Below are 17,662 nucleotides of genomic sequence, written 5' to 3'. Positions count from 1 at the left end.
CTATGCACTGAATGATGCTTTTAATGGCTAGTATAACATTTGCTTTTGAGCACAGGAATTCTTGGTGCTTAAATCTATAAAACATTAGCTAATTACATCCAGTTTTCCCTAACAGTTTGTCTTTGGTGATAAATAAGGTCTACTAATATGTTCCCAATGACAGCTCTCTGAAAAGCATTGGGGAATTGACAGTAAAGTATGTGCTATAGAAAAACCTCCTTTTACCTATTCCAGCCTAAAACCTACTGATCTGAAGTCCATCTTGTTGACCTGAAGGCAGATTATAGTCCTTCTGATCTATTTCTATCTATCTATCTATCTATCTATAAAACATCATGATATTGCCATTTTGAAAACAAACTTTTACTTTTGCTGTTTTACAGTCTCACAAACACATATATGCATATATATAATTAATATATATATATATATACACACACACACACACACACACACACACATACGGTACATTTGTGATTGCCAGTTGTTTTATTGTCAATTATATATTGGCACTCAAATATTTTTAATTACAATGTAAAAAGAAGGGGAAGATAGAAAAAAATTTACCACTGTCAAAATATATGCAAATATGCATAAATATTTTATATTTAATATATGTATGGGAGAGGAGATCTGACATCACAGAATGCTTCAGATACAATTTCTCTATTTGGAAGAGGCTTCCAGAAAAATTGTGATAATGTGAAATGAAATGCCTTAGAGAAATTATGGGGCATAGGTAGACATGCTAAGTGATTCTGGTTGATTAGAGTGGTTGATTGATTTTTCCAAAGCTAGCACATGGAATAAATACTATAATCAAGATCTCAGATTTTCCCTCTATGTATTCAGTTCTCTTTGTACTATACTCTGTCAGTAGAAATGATGGTAAGGGTATTTCATCCACTGCTCAGAATTATCCAAGAGAAATTGTAGTGTTGGTGATTTAGGGAGTGTCCAAACTAGAATTAGAGTTTGAAAATTCTCATGTTCCTTATGAACTACAGTTGATCCTTTACACAGAGTTCATATTTATTCAATATGTGCTGATTTTGCAGAAATGATATCTATATAGACTTTTTCTTTCTCACTTAAATAATTCTTTTGCTTTTCCTTTTTCACCAATTCTGTGCAAAGTATCAGAGCTCATGTAACATTTTCCTCTGGTTCACCTGCATCTACTGCTGCTGATTTCTCATGGTAATTTAATAAGACAAATTGCATTTTGATATCATGAGCTTCTTGGTACTTGGAATGATAAAGAATGGTTCATTCACAAGTTGTCAGATGTATTCCTACTCAAATGACATCTTTATTTTAGTCACCCACGAGATTTTATGCTTGAATTCCATGTATGGGTGGATAAGCTGCTGTTACTGTCTTTCTACTGTAGGAAAGCAATGACAACTGAAGAATTCTTGACTAATGGAAATCATCTCTAATTACCCAAAAATTAGCAGAACTGATTTTATTTTATTTAGATACAAAAACAAAAATGTGTTTAAAAAATATTGATTAAGTTCCTACTATTAAGCAGCCTGCTCAAAGAATGGAAATTTCTACCAGCTGGTGATTCTTCCATCCCAATGCTATTAGGGATCAAAACTTCTGTCATCTTTAGGCCTTGATCAGAACGCAGCTGCAAAACTGAGCACTACAAAATAATTTCATGATTTTGTTCAAGAAAAACAGAGAATTGAGGGGAATTATAAGTATTTAGATCATGGAGAAAGTCCTAAATAAATAATGAACTTATCAGGCACTTAAACTAGAGAGACGATTATCAATGTATACATATATGCATGCTTATATAACAATCCAAATTCATAGGATGAACATTTATTAATACCACTTATAGTCCTAGCAAGCCTTGCTTGTACTTTTATTTATACTTTTTGAATGGCTTTTGCTTTTAACATTTGTTTTTAAGCAAAGGAATTCTTGGTGCTTATGATGTTTCTTTGAATCTATAAAACACTACATAATTAGATCCAGCTTTACCTAAGTATTTCACTTTGGTGACAAATAAGGTCTAGTGATGTGTTCCCATAGTGACAGTTCTCTGGAAAAACCTAGGGGAATTAAAAGCACAGTGTGAGCTCTGTGTATTTGTATATTTTCTAATGCCTAGAAAAAAGAGGAAGAAGGGTCAGGGAGAGAAGGTAAAAGATGGACAGACTAAAAAATGGGTTTCTAATTACTCTCTTATCAATTAAAACAGTACCTTCTGATCGTCGGGACAAAAGCTCTGTGTCAGCTCCTTAAAAATGAATCAGTCTCTTCTTTAAACCCTTCCAGAAAATAATTCAATTTACAATTCAGATCATCTAACCCTAATTAAATTGAATCAGATTCTTTTCATCCAGGCCACATAACTTCTTGGGGAGTACCTTTCTGGTTCAAAGATGTCCTGGCCTATATTACTAATAGAACTCCATTCCCTAAATCCTGAAATCTATTTGGAAATTGTACTTGCAAGGATGGGAGTTCAGTAAAGGAGTGACTAATTGATACCATCTTTATCCGCATTCAAATAAACTAAAGATATCAGCTGCCAAATATATTGTTACCAAGGATGAAAGATGCTTAAAGAGAGTCTTTAATACCTCTCAATAAGATTCTGTGCCAGATATAAAGACTGGCTCTGATAGAAATTTATGCATTAATAAAAAGGATTTATTTTCTTATTCTATTTGCTGCTTCTTTCTATTACTATGTGAAGGGTGATGGCCCAACCTGAATTTTAATAGGGTAAATGTTAAACTATTATGATCCTGTTAATAATCATTCAAAATATGAGTGTTCCACTGCCTATATCATATTGATGTAGGCATGTTATCATAAAGCATACATTTCCTTTAATGGAAAAACATATTAGAGATTCCTTTGAGATGTAAGCCATCTGAATCTTTATCAGAAAAATCAACTTTTTTTTATTCTGAGTTCAGTGTAGCCTGAGATACTTCCTAGCTTGTATGATCCTGGGCAAATCATGTAACCTCTATTTCCATTTTCTCAACTGTAAAATAGGAATAACAACACCACCCATTCCTTTTGGGGTTGCTATGAGGATCAAATGAGATGATATTTGTAAAGCACAAAGCATAATACTTGGAACATAGTAGGCAATTTTTTTTTCTTTCCCTTCCCTCAGGAGGTGTAGTGAACCTGCCAGATGTTTAATTCTTTTTAATGACAAAGGTGATGTTTCAATTTGGTTTCAGTGTAGTCAAGGAAAAACTTCTTTACAATACTTTAATTTCAGGATGATTCCAAATAAGAAATTAGTTGTCTGGTAAAATGATTAAAATTTAAGGCACCAATTATAAATGAATGAATCTGATTAGTTAAATATATTTTGACATTGCAGTTGTTTCTTGTCAGTTCAATGAAATTCACTTGGGGAATATGTCTTCTGGCAGTAGTTTACATGCTCCAAATGATCATATTTTTCAAAAAAGATTCCAGCTGTTACTTAAAGAACTAAGAATTGCCATATGGGCCTGGGCTCAATAATTTTTCTTCATAAATAACAAGAAACTTTAAGGAGGCCATGGTTATCCTCCATTACATCATTTCCTCTAGATCAATTGTGAATTTAGGAACTTATTTTAAACTTCTCTGAACCTTATTCTTTTAATTTCTATTATGTCTTAGAATAAGGAATTCCACCAACTTTGCTGTTTAAGGATAGGTTTCATTTTCATCTGCCATTTATTCACTTCTTTCAAACCTCAAGTGCTCTCTTCTTTTAGTATTGAAGGATTTTGTGTTCATTCAATTCACACAATTTTTGATAGTACAAATTTATATTAAATGTCTTTTACCAAGGGGAAGAATTCTTGTTTTTATTTTAATCCCCATATTTTAACCCTTTTATATCTTCAGTCATTTTTGATTTTCATTGTTTTCAATGTTCTTAATCGTCATTAATAGAAAACTGCAATACAAGGTCCTTATAGTTAGAAATAGTATCTCATTGTTTTGTACCCATTATGCAACTTAATGTTTATCTTTCTTAATGCCTTATTTATGGCATCAGAACATTGAATTAATGACTCTCAAGTCCATTTCTAGTCAAAAATGATAATTAAACATCTTATAAAGTATGGATTACTTTTTATATTTTCTTATACTAAAATTCATCTTCTATTTTCTTGCATTGCAAAATCTTTCAAATTTTACTGCATTGCCCTCTCTCATCTTCATATTTTATCATTTAATAAATGACATCAGATTTCATTCACATCTACTGAGATAACATCATACATTCCTTTCTGTTACATTTTTAAATGTTAAAACCAAGCCAAGCATTATTAATTTTTAATCCCAAACAGAAATGAATATTTATTCCTACTTTTTGTTATTTCTAAGCCAGTCACATGTTGACTTAAAAATATTTAGTCTTTTGAGAATATGTTAATAGTATAAAAATGTGTTATTTATTTATTCATTATTTGTTTTAATACAATATTAAATGATTTACATAATAATATTGTGTATTATTTTCCTTTATATACTTTACTCTTTAAAAAAAATCTCATAAATTAGACAAGCAGTATTTTCACTTAATGAAATAATCTTTCCCATGCTTTTTTGTTCACATAAAGTGAATCTACCATTAAGTGTTTCAGCCCATTTATCTATTATCTTCAGTCTTTCTTCTATGATCCCTATTAAAGTTGGAAATCATAACAACAATCTTCAAATCAATCAATAACTCAAGCTTTTATCAAATACTACTCATGTTCAAGGCACTAGGGATGCAAAGAAAAAAAAAGCAATCTCTGTCCTCGAGGAACTAAAATTGTAAGTTTCTTTTACATTTTGTCCAATAATTCCACAATTTCCATTCTTGATTTCTTTCAAAACTTTTAAATAGGTGCCATCTGGGGCTGGTTATTTATATATCTTCAATTTGTTTGATTGTATCAATATGTTCTATCTATGAACTACTTTTATACATCAATAGTATTGACAAAATGTCTACTTCAGAAGGTAATTTTGTAGTAAATGTTTTTTATTAGTATCTTACTCAAAAAACATCAAGACAATTTAAATAGTTCCTATTAGTCTCCTTCCACAATGGAGCATGCCTTCAGTGTCATGATCAAACACTCCTACCCTTTGCCTTGTTGATTTTCTTTCTTTTGTTAAATACACACACAAATTCAATTTTACCTTTCTGATTTGTAAATGAAGATCATTTCTAATGTGTCATAATTTTAATGCAAACTAATAGATTTTCCAGTTGAGGGAACTAGATTCATTTTTATATAATCAAAATATTTCCAGCTCTGCCTCTATAAAGGAAAAGAGACAGCCAGTAGTCTCTTTGCTCATTTACTGGCAAAATCAATACACCATTATAAAACTCCTATCTTGTGTAGTAGGTTCTAGGAGGGATTAGGTAAATTTACAAGTCATCCATACATTATTAAGAGAAGAAGCTAAAGATTTTAAGGTTGTCTCCAATGAGGTCAGTTCCACAGAAATTAAACATTCTTCTTTACATATCATCTCTTGATATCACTTTTAGACAACTTTTTTTAGAGAACTTAACATGCCTAAAACTGAAATCATTATTTTTGCCTCACTAACTCTCTTTTCTAAATATCCTTATTTCCATTTAAAGTACCATTCCCCTCTCTATTTCCTATATTCATAACCTTGACATGAACCCAAACTCCTCTCTTCCTCATCCCACATATCCAACCAGTTGCCAGACCTTGTCATTTCTACTTACACAAGTTCTCGATTCCTTTCTTTCACTCACACAACAACCCATCTTCAATTAATGCCTTCATTACTTCTTACTCAGATTATTGCAAGAGTTTCTTAACTGGTCTCTCTGCTTCAAGGCTCTCACTACTTCATCCCATTGTACCCAGTGCTTGTATAGTTGTTTTCAGTTCTATGCATCTCTTCATAACTCTTTTGGGGTTTTCTTAGCAAAGGTACTGGAGTGGCTTGCCACTTCCTTCTTCAACTCATTTTATAGATGAGGAAAGTAACGCAAACAGAAGTGACTTATCCAGGATCACATAGCTAATAAATGTCTGATAACAGATTTGAACTCAGGAAGATGAGTCTCCCTGACTCCATGCCTGATACTCTATCCACTGAATCACCTAGCTGTCCACACCACTGTCAAAATGACTTTCTTTAAACTCTGTCTACACAATTCCTTTATTCCATCCACTCCAATGGATTTCTATCACCTCTCAGGTAAATTTTAAACTGCTTAGTCTTCATTGCCATAAGCAAGTGGTTCAACATTAATTCTACTTCTGCATTTTGTGATCCGACTAAATGACTTTCTCTCTGCTCCTCAATAAAGACACAACATGTCCTGTATCTATGCTTTTGCACTGGTCATCTCATTTGCCAAGAACATACTCTGTCCTCACTCTGGATCTACAAAGTCCTTCTCTTTCTCCAAGGTGCAGTTTAAACATCATTATCTACAGAAACACTTGACTAATATCTGCTAGTACCCTCTTTCTTAAACTTCTCTGATTTTGACTATTTCATATATATTTGTATTAACATTTTATTTAAGCTACATAGAGTTTATATGTACCATTTTCCTCTATAAGCTCCTTGGGAGTAAGAATGGTCTCATTCTTTGTACTTATATCTCCAGCTCCTAGTACAACATCAGACATATAGTAGGTGTTTCATAAGTACTTCCTGATTGAAGGCATTAACAATTATGTATATTTCATTCAATCTCTATTGCTAATTTCTGCTGTAAACATGCTTTACCTTTAAAGCAAATCTTAAATGTTGGGAGGATTATTCAAATGAAAGTTTATATGGAAAAATAAACTGATTCCCTCTTTTATTTTTATTTTTATTCTTTTTTTATTCTATTTTTCTTTTATTTTTCAAAAGATATTTTATCTTTTCCAAGCTATTTTAAAACACTGGACTAATTGACAAGGTATGGAAGGCTTTAAAGAATAAAAGCCCTATCATTTTTTCACTACTATAATATAAAGTGAAGACAACACTACAGAGCAGTTCCTATCACAATACAAGGAAATACAACTGGTATTTAGAGCTGATACATATAAATTTATAGTGTATTAATAGTATTCAAAAAGGCACTTAAGTAAGCAGTTGGTAAGAACAGATGAAATAGGAAATGACTGCATCTATTCACTATTCCTGATTCTAGGAAGTTACCTTACTTTCTCATCCCTGGAGAGAGCTTTAACCATATTTTTTTACCTATTATCCAATGGATCACTACCATGGAACTGGCATCCTATAGTCTATGCCTTCATTTTGACTTGATGGGATCCTGAACTCCAAGTGTCTCTCCAAGGTATCCTCACCAACAATTGCAGTTGTTTCCAAAAGACAATCTCAGACCACTTTGATGCTGCTTATTTATCCTAGATATATCTTGCAGTGTTTGTCACAAGTACCAGAATTTCTGGTTATGATTCCAAATTGGAGGAACATTTCATGTTCGTTTGATAAGGTGACTCATAACAATCATAGCCTCTTTGCACTTGAAGATATTAACTTCAAAGCACTTTTCTTTTGTGGATTTCCAGTAAATACCATAGAATCACAGAGTAATATGGAAATTGTCTTCTACTATGAATTTTAAGAAATTTGGGAACTTCAAAAAACTGAGGGAATCAGGGCATATTGAATCCATTGTAAGACATTTCATGACTTCTTTGTTTCCTCTCCTCAAACCATGATAAAATCTTGACTTATTTTCCTTTTAGTAACTCTCTCCTACTCTCTTGAAAAAATAAAATCCTAATCATTTTTTAAAGTTCATCTTTTCTGCATATACAATCAATTTTAGAATTTCATGAGAGTTACCTAAAAAAGAAGTGGCATAAATCTGCACATTATGTTAGATTATAAATTGTAGGACAGATGTTTGCCTTTATTGGGAGAGAAAGCTTCCTCACTCAGAATTCCTTATTAATGATCCATTCAGATATCTGCTTTTTTTTTTTTTTGTATTTATTAGAATTTGAAACTCAGAATAGTAATTGTCTAAATTCACATCTATAATTATTCTCATAATCAAGACTCCCCTCTTTGCTGGTCCAATGATCTTTCTGCCACATCACACTACTTCCCTATTATTGTCCTTGTTCCTTAAAAAAGGGGGCGGTAATAAATTGTAACTCATTGTTAGTACAGAATGGCCCATCAAGTAAAATATGTTCTATTCCCTTGGTCCTGGTGACCAAGGAAGAGCGAGGCCATCCATTATTTGAAATGGTTTCATGTATTGATAATTTTGGTAGGACAAAAAATTTCTTTGGGCTAATAATGAGTTTCTTGACGTTTATGCACCATTTTGGGTACTTGACTGATTAGATGACTCCAATTGCATTGTTAAAACTTTGTAAGCTATACTTACCACCAGCAGCTAATGCATGCATAAAATGTGTTTTGAAATTATGGAAAATATCCAAAAAGTTTAAGATGAGATAAGGAATATGAGTCTAGAAATTTAGCAGTGACTGAGAAAGATTTCCCTCAATTCATTTGATAAACACTTATTAAGTATCCTACTCCATGTTGAAATGTACCATGATAGGACAATATGTACAAGCCAATAAGAGAGAACAGCCATAAAAAGGGAAATTTAATCAACTTATATGGAGTAAAGGGATTTCAACTGGGTATTATGCTTTTTTTTATCAAAACTAATCTGGGGTGGCTAAATGATGCAGTAGATAGAGCACCAGCCCTGAAGTCAGGAGGATCTGAATTCAAATCTGGCCTCAAACACTTAACACTTCCTAGCTGTGTGATCCTGGGTAAGTCACTTAACCCCAATTGTCTCACTAAAACAAAACAAAAAGACTGACATAAAAACCTCTTTAAAAAAAAAAAAAAAACAAATGCAGAAAATTGAGCCTAAATAAAATGAAATAACTACATTTCTTTTTGTTTTTTTTTTTTTGTACATGATATAATTTTTCTAAAGTCTATATTTTGTGAACAAATATGACACAACTGCATACTAGGATCTGATAAGGGGTTAGAGATGTTTTTTCTAACAGTAGTAATGGGTCACACCAAGACATTTATTCTCACTGTCTCTCCTGGTGATTAGCTGAACTGAGACCATGTCTATCACATGGCTACATCTAAGGAAGGGAATTTTTCCTTTCTCTGCATCCAGCTGATCTCTATAGTGATTGAGCCCATAACCTTGCTCTCATAAGCAGCATGTTTGACCAATTGGTCCAACTTTACTTTAAAAACTGCCAACAGAAATATGAGAAACAGCTGTAATTCCCTGAAAATTTTTTGAATGGAAGTAATATGTTTAAAAAAAAAAAACCTGACCCCCTAAAAAACTAAGTATTTTCTCATTTAGCTAATGGACTGTTAGCAAGTTGCATTTAACTGCTTTGGATCTATGTTATAGTTATTCTCTCTTTATTTTTCATATACTTATATATGTCCATGCTGCCCTGCTATCTCAGTTAAAAAGTAAGCTACTTAAGAGTAGTAATTATTTCATATATTATTTTGCATTTTCATTGTCTTAACATAGTGACTGTTCTATAATAGGTGTTTATTAAATGTTCATTGGTTGATTAAAACACATAGAGAATTTAAGCTGATTAAAATACAATATTTTTTAATCCACTGGCAGTTAGTTGGCACAGTGGGTAAAGTGTCAGGTCTGACTCATCTTCACGAATTCAAATCTGGCCTCAAATACTTACTGTGTGGCTCTACCTAAGTCTCTTAACTCTCTCCTAAAACCTGATCTGCAAAATGAGCTACAGAAGGAAATATCAGACCCCAGTGGAATTACCAAGTATTAGACACAACTGAAGATTGAAAAACCTAAACAAAAATAACAATCATTTAAAGCAGACCCTCAGTAAATGTTGCTAATGCTTTGTTTTTGTTGCATTTGTAAAGTGTAAATCATAAATTGATGTATTTATCACTTCCAAATATCTATATGATCTAATAAGCCTCTCATATAAAGGTCATAAATGGATGACTACATAATTATCTAATTCAGTAATTAATTTGAGCAGCAATTTAGATTAAAAGCTAAAGAGGACCTTTCCCTCACCCCTGAAATTATCTTAGAAGGTTTGAAATAAATTTGGAGCATGGGATGGTAAGGCTTAAGCAATTTTTGCTATTTCTAGGATTTTCCTCCCTTATTTCTTCCTATATCCATTTGGAGCTGGGCAGAAATTCAGCTGCTTACCTCTTCAATGACTACAGAAATAGGAGACTACAGAGTGTGACTTGGCTGACTAAAGATCAGTACTTTTTTATTACTTTTAAATCCTTGAAAAAAACCCACTCAATTTTTAGTGTGGGCAATGTGGAATTTGAAACTACCTTCATAAGAAGTTATCAAATGAGAAAGTCATCCTCAGATTTAGAACTAAATGGAAGAATATGTGATGACTAGAGAAAAGCTTATTCAATATCAGTCATCAATGTTTGCATTTCAGTAATGTAAATTTTCACTATTATCAGCAAGTCACAGTCAGATTGTTCAAAAAGTAGTCAGAAATAATAGTTCAAAAAAGTAGTTCAGAATAACTAACTGATGCTATTTCCTCGGATATTGTGAGTATATATCTATTTTATTAGCCAGATCTTGACATAAGCAAGGTTTAGTCTTTTAAGAATCCCGCATGTGTTACAGTCATAAAGTTACATATATGCAATTCAGCAAATGAGCTGATTGTTTACTAAACTCACTTTTATATTGACCTAATAAACAAGAGTTTCATCTTGTAAACAAATTTAAATCAAGCAGATTCATCAAATATTCATTAGGTACCTATTTTGCCAGGTCCTATAATCAGATTTGGGGAAATGCAAAATTTTTGATAAAATGAGGTTTTTGACTCTCATGAACCAGTGTAATAAGGACATAAGATGTGAGAGCAGAATAATACATGAGGTAGTACTGTGATACATTATAAAAAATAACTGATTTGGAATCAGGCATCCTGGATTCAGGTCCTAGCTCTTCTATTTATTACATGGGTAACTTTGGCAATTTATTTATCCTCTCTAGGTCTCAGTTTCTCATTCTGTAGAGTGCAGCTTTAAATATGTAATGATCACAAGTGATTTGTACATCTGAAATTTCAAAGCAAAATTCTCCATGAGGTCCTAGAGTGTGAGAGAATATGAACAAAAAATTAAGGAAAGCTTCATCACCTGAGAAAGCCTTTATAGGACAGGAAAGAATTTAACATTCATTTTCTGTATTTGTATGTATGCTTTTTGTGCACATGTATCTTTGAGATAGAGGTTCATTTTCCCCATGTGCTTCTTGTGGGCTCTAACAAATAGAAACTCCCATGTTTTCCTCATTTTAGGAGAGAATTTATAAAATTTAAATTTTCTTCATTTTTTATTTCCTTACATCACGTTCCATCTGGATAGATGTCTGAGAGATTAAATTAGGAAGTATGCAGCATCTTCAAGTGACTGATTCATGAAATATGTTTTTTTTCCTCTACTGATTTTTATATTTATAAATATTCTTGGTATTAAGTGCATTGTTTGGAATAGCGCTTTCTAGCTTGAGTGGTTTTGATTATCTTTTGCCTAGTTGGATATACCATGAATGATCTCATCTTTCAATGGCAAGATGAGGCACCTGTACAAGTAGCAGAGGGACTCACTTTGCCCCAGTTTGTTTTAAAAGAAGAGAAAGACTTACGGTACTGCACCAAACACTACAATACAGGTAGGAACTAATCATAACTCGTTATGATTGTGGAGTCAGGAATTTTTGAATCACAGATTTATAATTCTTTAGCTCCATCCTAAATATATTTAACTAATTATTCTGACTACATTTGAAATGCATATTTTTCCTAGTATCAGAAAAGAAAAAGCAGTCTTTGAAACATATGAATCATGCATTTACATAAATGCCTGCAGTTGACTTGAATGAACCAAATAAGTGCCTGATGGCTGAAATATGTTCTATGTTGACTTAAGGTAAATATATATATATATATAATAAGAATTTTCTAAAAGACCTCAAAGTGCATTTTTGTTGTTTTTGTTTTCTGAGAAATACCCTAGATAAGTGATGTCAAAGTTAAATTGAAATGGAGGCCATTAAACCATATATGAATGACTCTTCAGACTTAGAAAACCACAAAGTAACATCTACATTTTATTGTAAATATTTCTCATTTACATTTTAATCTGGTTTGATTACATTGATAATGTTGTGGTCAGCATGTGTCTATAGGCTGTAATTTTAACACAGCCCAAAACCATTCTAATATGTGAAGAGTTAGAAATAAGAATTCTTTCAATCCTCATTGGGGGAAAAACTACTAAATCGGTCTTTTGCACTAGTGAAAAAGAAAAAGAGAAAAATTTTCAAAGTAATTATTGATAGTCACTTTGTCCTCTACATTCAGGTTACCCAGGTCACTTTGGGGCAAAATTATGATACAAGTAAAAGCTTATCCATTAGGAATATTTCCTCTTTTTCTTTCTGATAAAATAAGTCACACAAGATATTAGGTACTTATTTCCACTTCTCAGAGTATTGCTGTTTAAAAGGACAATTATGGGAAATAGAAAATTCTCCCCATCCCCACCAAGGAATGGCTCCACAAAGGGCTGTAACATGTAACACATGTTCAAAGAGATTTTCTGGCAGGCCAGCCTTCCTATCACATCTCACATCATCTAACCACTATAATATACAAATCAATTGGACTGATTAAGAAAAAAAGGCTAGTAGGGAATTACATTATTCATTTTAGTGTTTTGAGCTGTAACAAAAATACATTTGGAACAAATTCACGTTGACAGCTTCTCCAATGACTTTCCACTTCTGCCAGACACTTGACTAAACTCAAATTCATTCATTTCATAGTGTTTACAGTATGGCATAGTTGGACTTTGTTCAAAAAGTATGAGACTTTTTTTTTAAAAAAAACAGCATTGACAGAAAAGATTCTTTATGGAAATGAAGCATATAAGTTCATTCAGAGTAAAAAAAAAAAAAGATAACATTCTTATTGAGCTGCCAAAAAATGTTGTTGTTTTTGCTTTATTCCCTAGTGAAGACATGACCTACTTAAAAAAAAAAAATCTATCCTTAACAAGCTGTGACTTTACTAGTGGGGCATATTCTCTCCACCAAAATTGATTATAACCTTTATATAACTGAGAATTTGACTTTAAGGAGCTATCATGGTTAAAATAGCCATCACTTTGTAGCCAAGGAATTGACAAACCTTTCTGAACTCAATCTGGTCTCTAGTTAACACACAGATATTGTCACTATGCCCAGATTCAAAGTCTTTTCATCTGGGTATCACTTGCCCGAGCTGAAATATTAGTAAGAGTGATTTTAAAACCTTAGGGAAACCTACAAGCCATGATAAAAGTAGGATTGAATAGACTTGAATAGACTTCAAAAACCCACCCTATATGCAATGAGAAGAGTAGAATAGTAGGGGCAACTAGGTAGCAGCCCTGAAGTCAGGAGGACCTGAATTCAAATCAACCTCAGACACTTTCTAGCTGTGTGACCCTGGGCCAATCACTTAACTCCAATTGCCTCAGCAAAAATAAATAAATAAATAAATTTTAAAAAGAAATAAAAAAAGAAAAAAAAAAACTTATTGAATCAGAACAATATAAAAGAATACCAAACTATTACCTAACACAAACCTGAAGACCCATATTGATGACACTTCCAATAATCTGGTGTCATTTTTCTTGAATTCAAATACAATATAATCCATCTAGACATCATATATCCATTGTTCAGCCTTAGAGGCCTTGTATTTGCTAGTTCTTCTCTAATCTAAATTCCTATCCTACTTTTCCAATTCCTTCACTCTGATGAATTTTAGTATTTTTAACCATCCCCATACCTACTCCAAATCTACACTTCCAGTTCACTTAAATCCTCAAATGTGTTTAGTCCTCATGGTTAACTATTTCAGAGGTCCCCAAATTCTTTATTCCCTGACTTTTACACCTTGCTAAATCCTGACTGTTGTTTCTTGACAATTTTTTTAAAAAATATAACTGGTTTATACTGCTTACTGACAATGGTTATTCCAAGCCATTTCCATCCCTTGAACCATTGTGCTTTCAGGACCAGCACTGGTCTACTGACTCACTCTTATATTCATTTGTGTGCCTTCCCTGAGTATTGCAATCAAGACTCATCCATTACTCTTGGTAAGGAACTTTTTAGTAGTCCCCAAATTTTTCTTTATCTTTTCTCTTATGTCTCAGGACACAAGAAAAATACAGAAATCAAGAATAGTCCAGGGTGTCTGTCCCATAGTTTCCTGAGATAAAAGGAAAAATTAAACAATAATAGCCCTAAGTTACATAAGTATATATTTCACTCTAAAAAATTCCTCAATAAAATGAAATGTACTAAAGTTGAAGGTTTTTTCCCACCAAAATAGAACAGACTTGATATTTTACATCATTAAAAGCATGAACAAATTGTCCATTTATGCATAACAAATTTTGATGAATTTCCCTCAAAGAAAAAGTCATGAGGATTTTCAAAGAAAACTTTAAAATTTTTATCTGAATAAAAAAGTTAGAGGACAAAATAAAAGTCATGCTCTGGCTTTTTTATCTAATGTTTGAACTGACACCAAAGGATCATACTAGGGTTGAAGCAGAATCCTACAACTTCATTATCGATTAGATTTCTTGGTTTTTCCATCACTAGAATCCTCATCACAAAATTCTCTAGTTTTCTATTTTTATGGGTACTGTTAATTTTGATAGTTAATATATTTTCAGCTTCATGTGTAACTGTCTTTTTAAATTTTACTATGTTTTGGAAGTTTTTTATTTCATGAACAAAAAGTAAAATTTAAAAATAATTAATATAGTGCCCCTAACTTTAGAATAGAATCAGTTTATAGTTTAAGCTACCATCTTCCTATATTAGTAACTTGTGTTATTTTTCCTCCAGAACCATATCAAATTGTTCTGTATTTTTCTCTTTTTTGCCTCAAATGGGTTTTCTGGGAATGAATGCAGGAAGTGATTGATGGAATAGTTATTTCTTGATAGCCAGAACAACTTGCAATGTTGTTTCATCATTTTCTGTTCCTGAATATCCATTCTTTTTGGTAGCCTTAGGATCAATTTTTCATAAGGGAATTCGCTTTCTTTATCTTGTTCTCTTCTTACATCTTTGTTCTATTTTTAATCATAGTGGTAACCATAGAAATGGAAGTGTTTTTAAAAATATTTTTCTATTATTTTTAATCTTTTATGCTACTAGCTAGTGAAAATAGAAGTAAGAATTTGCCCATTCTTTTAGAAGTCACCAATTAGCTATGTAAGAGTCAATAGTCAAATTTCTCTGAGCCCAATTTTCCCATTATAGGAATTATATTTCTGCTAGCTACCTCTTCAGTACTAATGTCATAATGTAAAGTGCCATTTTACAAAAGGTATCTACTGGAATGGGCAGAGTGGTTCTCTGTTACCATGTCAGTGCTTACAGACCTTCTAGTAGGAGTAAACCCATTTTTAAAGTCAACTCAAGAGACCACTAAAAGCAATTGCTTGGTAAAGAGGCAAACTTAGGTCAGGAAAAACATCCTAATTTCTGCCTGTTGTGGAATAGACTATCAGAGGAAATAGTGCTTTTCTCCTCAATTGGAGGTTTTAAGAAAATGCTGAATGACTATTGTCAGATATTTTTAGTGATTTTTTTTATAGAAAGATGACTATAAATTAGAATAGATACCTTTTCAATTTTTAAATTCTGTGACTCAGATGCAATAAATTGTGCCACTCACTATTTCTCTCTAATAACTATTTCTGACCCCATGTCCACTGAGGACAATGTCTGCTATTATAGCCTAGAGTGAAATAAACTACTTACCCCAATTGTTAACACTAAGTAGAAACCATATAATCCCATTTTCCTGCATACACAAATGAATGCACATGCACACACCTTAGCTTTCTACCTTCTCTTATCTCTCACCTAACCTTAATCCAACACAAATACTCCAGCTTTCCACTTTTCCTTGGTGTCTTTCCCATAAGATACTTGTTTTCTCCCTGTAGAACATAAGCTACTTGAAGTCAAGGATCATTTCATTTTTGTCTCTGAAACACAAGTTCATAGCACAGTACCTAGAAAATAAGTGGCATTCAATGAATGGAGAATCTTTTTTCTATTTTATAATTTTGGAAAGTGATCCATACCCTTGACCATGAATTTTGCACAAATGGATTCCATCAATATATTACAAAATCAAAATTGTCTCATGGCAGCTAGTGGCATGTGAATAGAGTGCTGGACCTGAAGAAATGCCTTCAAATTTAGTTTCATACACTGAGTTATCTTGTAACAACCTCTGTTGGCATTAGTTCCTCCACTGTAGAATGGGAATAATAATAACACCTACCTCAAAGAGCTTTTATGAAAGTCAAATGAAATAATCTTTTTTTAAAAAGCACTTGGAACAGTACCTGGCATAGAGATGTTATATAAATACCAATTCCTTTCCCTTCCCTCTTGTTTACTTTCATTTAGGAAAGTACTGATCTACATTTCCTTACTGTTGTATAATGAACAATCACAGTAGGCTATTACATCATGGTTTTACTAGGAGACATCAAAATTATTTCAGATAAGAAAATTTTATTTAATAGTTGATATGACAAAGATATGTTCATGTGAAAATGAATGTGTATTTTTCATCATCATCAGGAAAGTTCACATGCATAGAAGTTCGTTTCCACCTTGAACGACAGATGGGCTACTACCTGATCCAGATGTACATACCTAGTCTCCTAATTGTTATATTGTCATGGGTTTCATTTTGGATTAACATGGATGCAGCTCCAGCCAGGGTTGCTTTGGGGATAACAACTGTCCTGACCATGACCACGCAAAGCTCAGGATCCAGAGCTTCTCTCCCAAAGGTGAGTAAAGCGAGCATTTTATAGTTGTATGTATTTTTTTAATTTAATTTTATTTAATAATAACTTTGTATTGACAGAATCCATGCCAGGATAATTTTTACACAGCATTATCCCTTGCAATCACTTATGTTTCGTTTTTTCCCCTCCTTCCCTCCCCCCCCCCAAGATGGCAAGCAGTCCTATATATGTTAAATATGTTGCAGTATTACATGAATCATTGGCAACATTGGAATCATCCTGAGCAGATGGTTTCTCTAGCCTTTACTTAGACATGATGTAATCAAAAGGGAGAATAATTTTTGCTGCGCATAGAATTCTCAAAAATGCATCATACATGTGTGTATGCACATGTGCATGCAGGCACACACATGCATGCAGAGAGATTGCAGCATTCTCTCCCAGGGCTATTTAAAAGTACCTGTTCTTTTTTTACTACAAGCATTGCCACAGTTAAATATGGTTAGCTGCTTTTTGCCCCTTAAGGGAATGCCAGTTGACAAATATCAATTTCCCTTTCTACTGACCTGCAAGCAAGGAACATTTCATAGCCTACCTTAATGTTCTCCATTGTCTCATAATCTTCCCTGTCATCTTCATCATCATAATTTTCTCCATCATCATCAAATCATAAGTATCCATGTACATATAACAATGTCTTTGTTGCTATATAAAATTAATAATTTTTCATGATTTTTTTCATTTTGGAGTAAAC

General features: G+C 32.7%; 1 protein-coding gene across 1 annotated transcript in view; it reads left to right on the top strand.

Moving 5' to 3' along the window:
* GLRA3 (glycine receptor alpha 3) overlaps positions 1 to 17,662 on the top strand; it is a 229,159-nt gene that overhangs the window by 175,051 nt on the left and 36,446 nt on the right. The window contains exons 6-7 of the mRNA XM_051964069.1: positions 11,600 to 11,737; positions 16,736 to 16,950. Coding sequence (XP_051820029.1) covers positions 11,600 to 11,737; positions 16,736 to 16,950 — 353 coding nt within the window. The remainder of the gene's footprint in view (positions 1 to 11,599; positions 11,738 to 16,735; positions 16,951 to 17,662) is intronic.

This window comes from Antechinus flavipes, chromosome 6, assembly GCF_016432865.1.
Source record: "Antechinus flavipes isolate AdamAnt ecotype Samford, QLD, Australia chromosome 6, AdamAnt_v2, whole genome shotgun sequence".
Lineage (NCBI taxonomy): Eukaryota > Metazoa > Chordata > Mammalia > Dasyuromorphia > Dasyuridae > Antechinus > Antechinus flavipes.
This window is presented reverse-complemented; position numbering and strand designations above follow the sequence as displayed.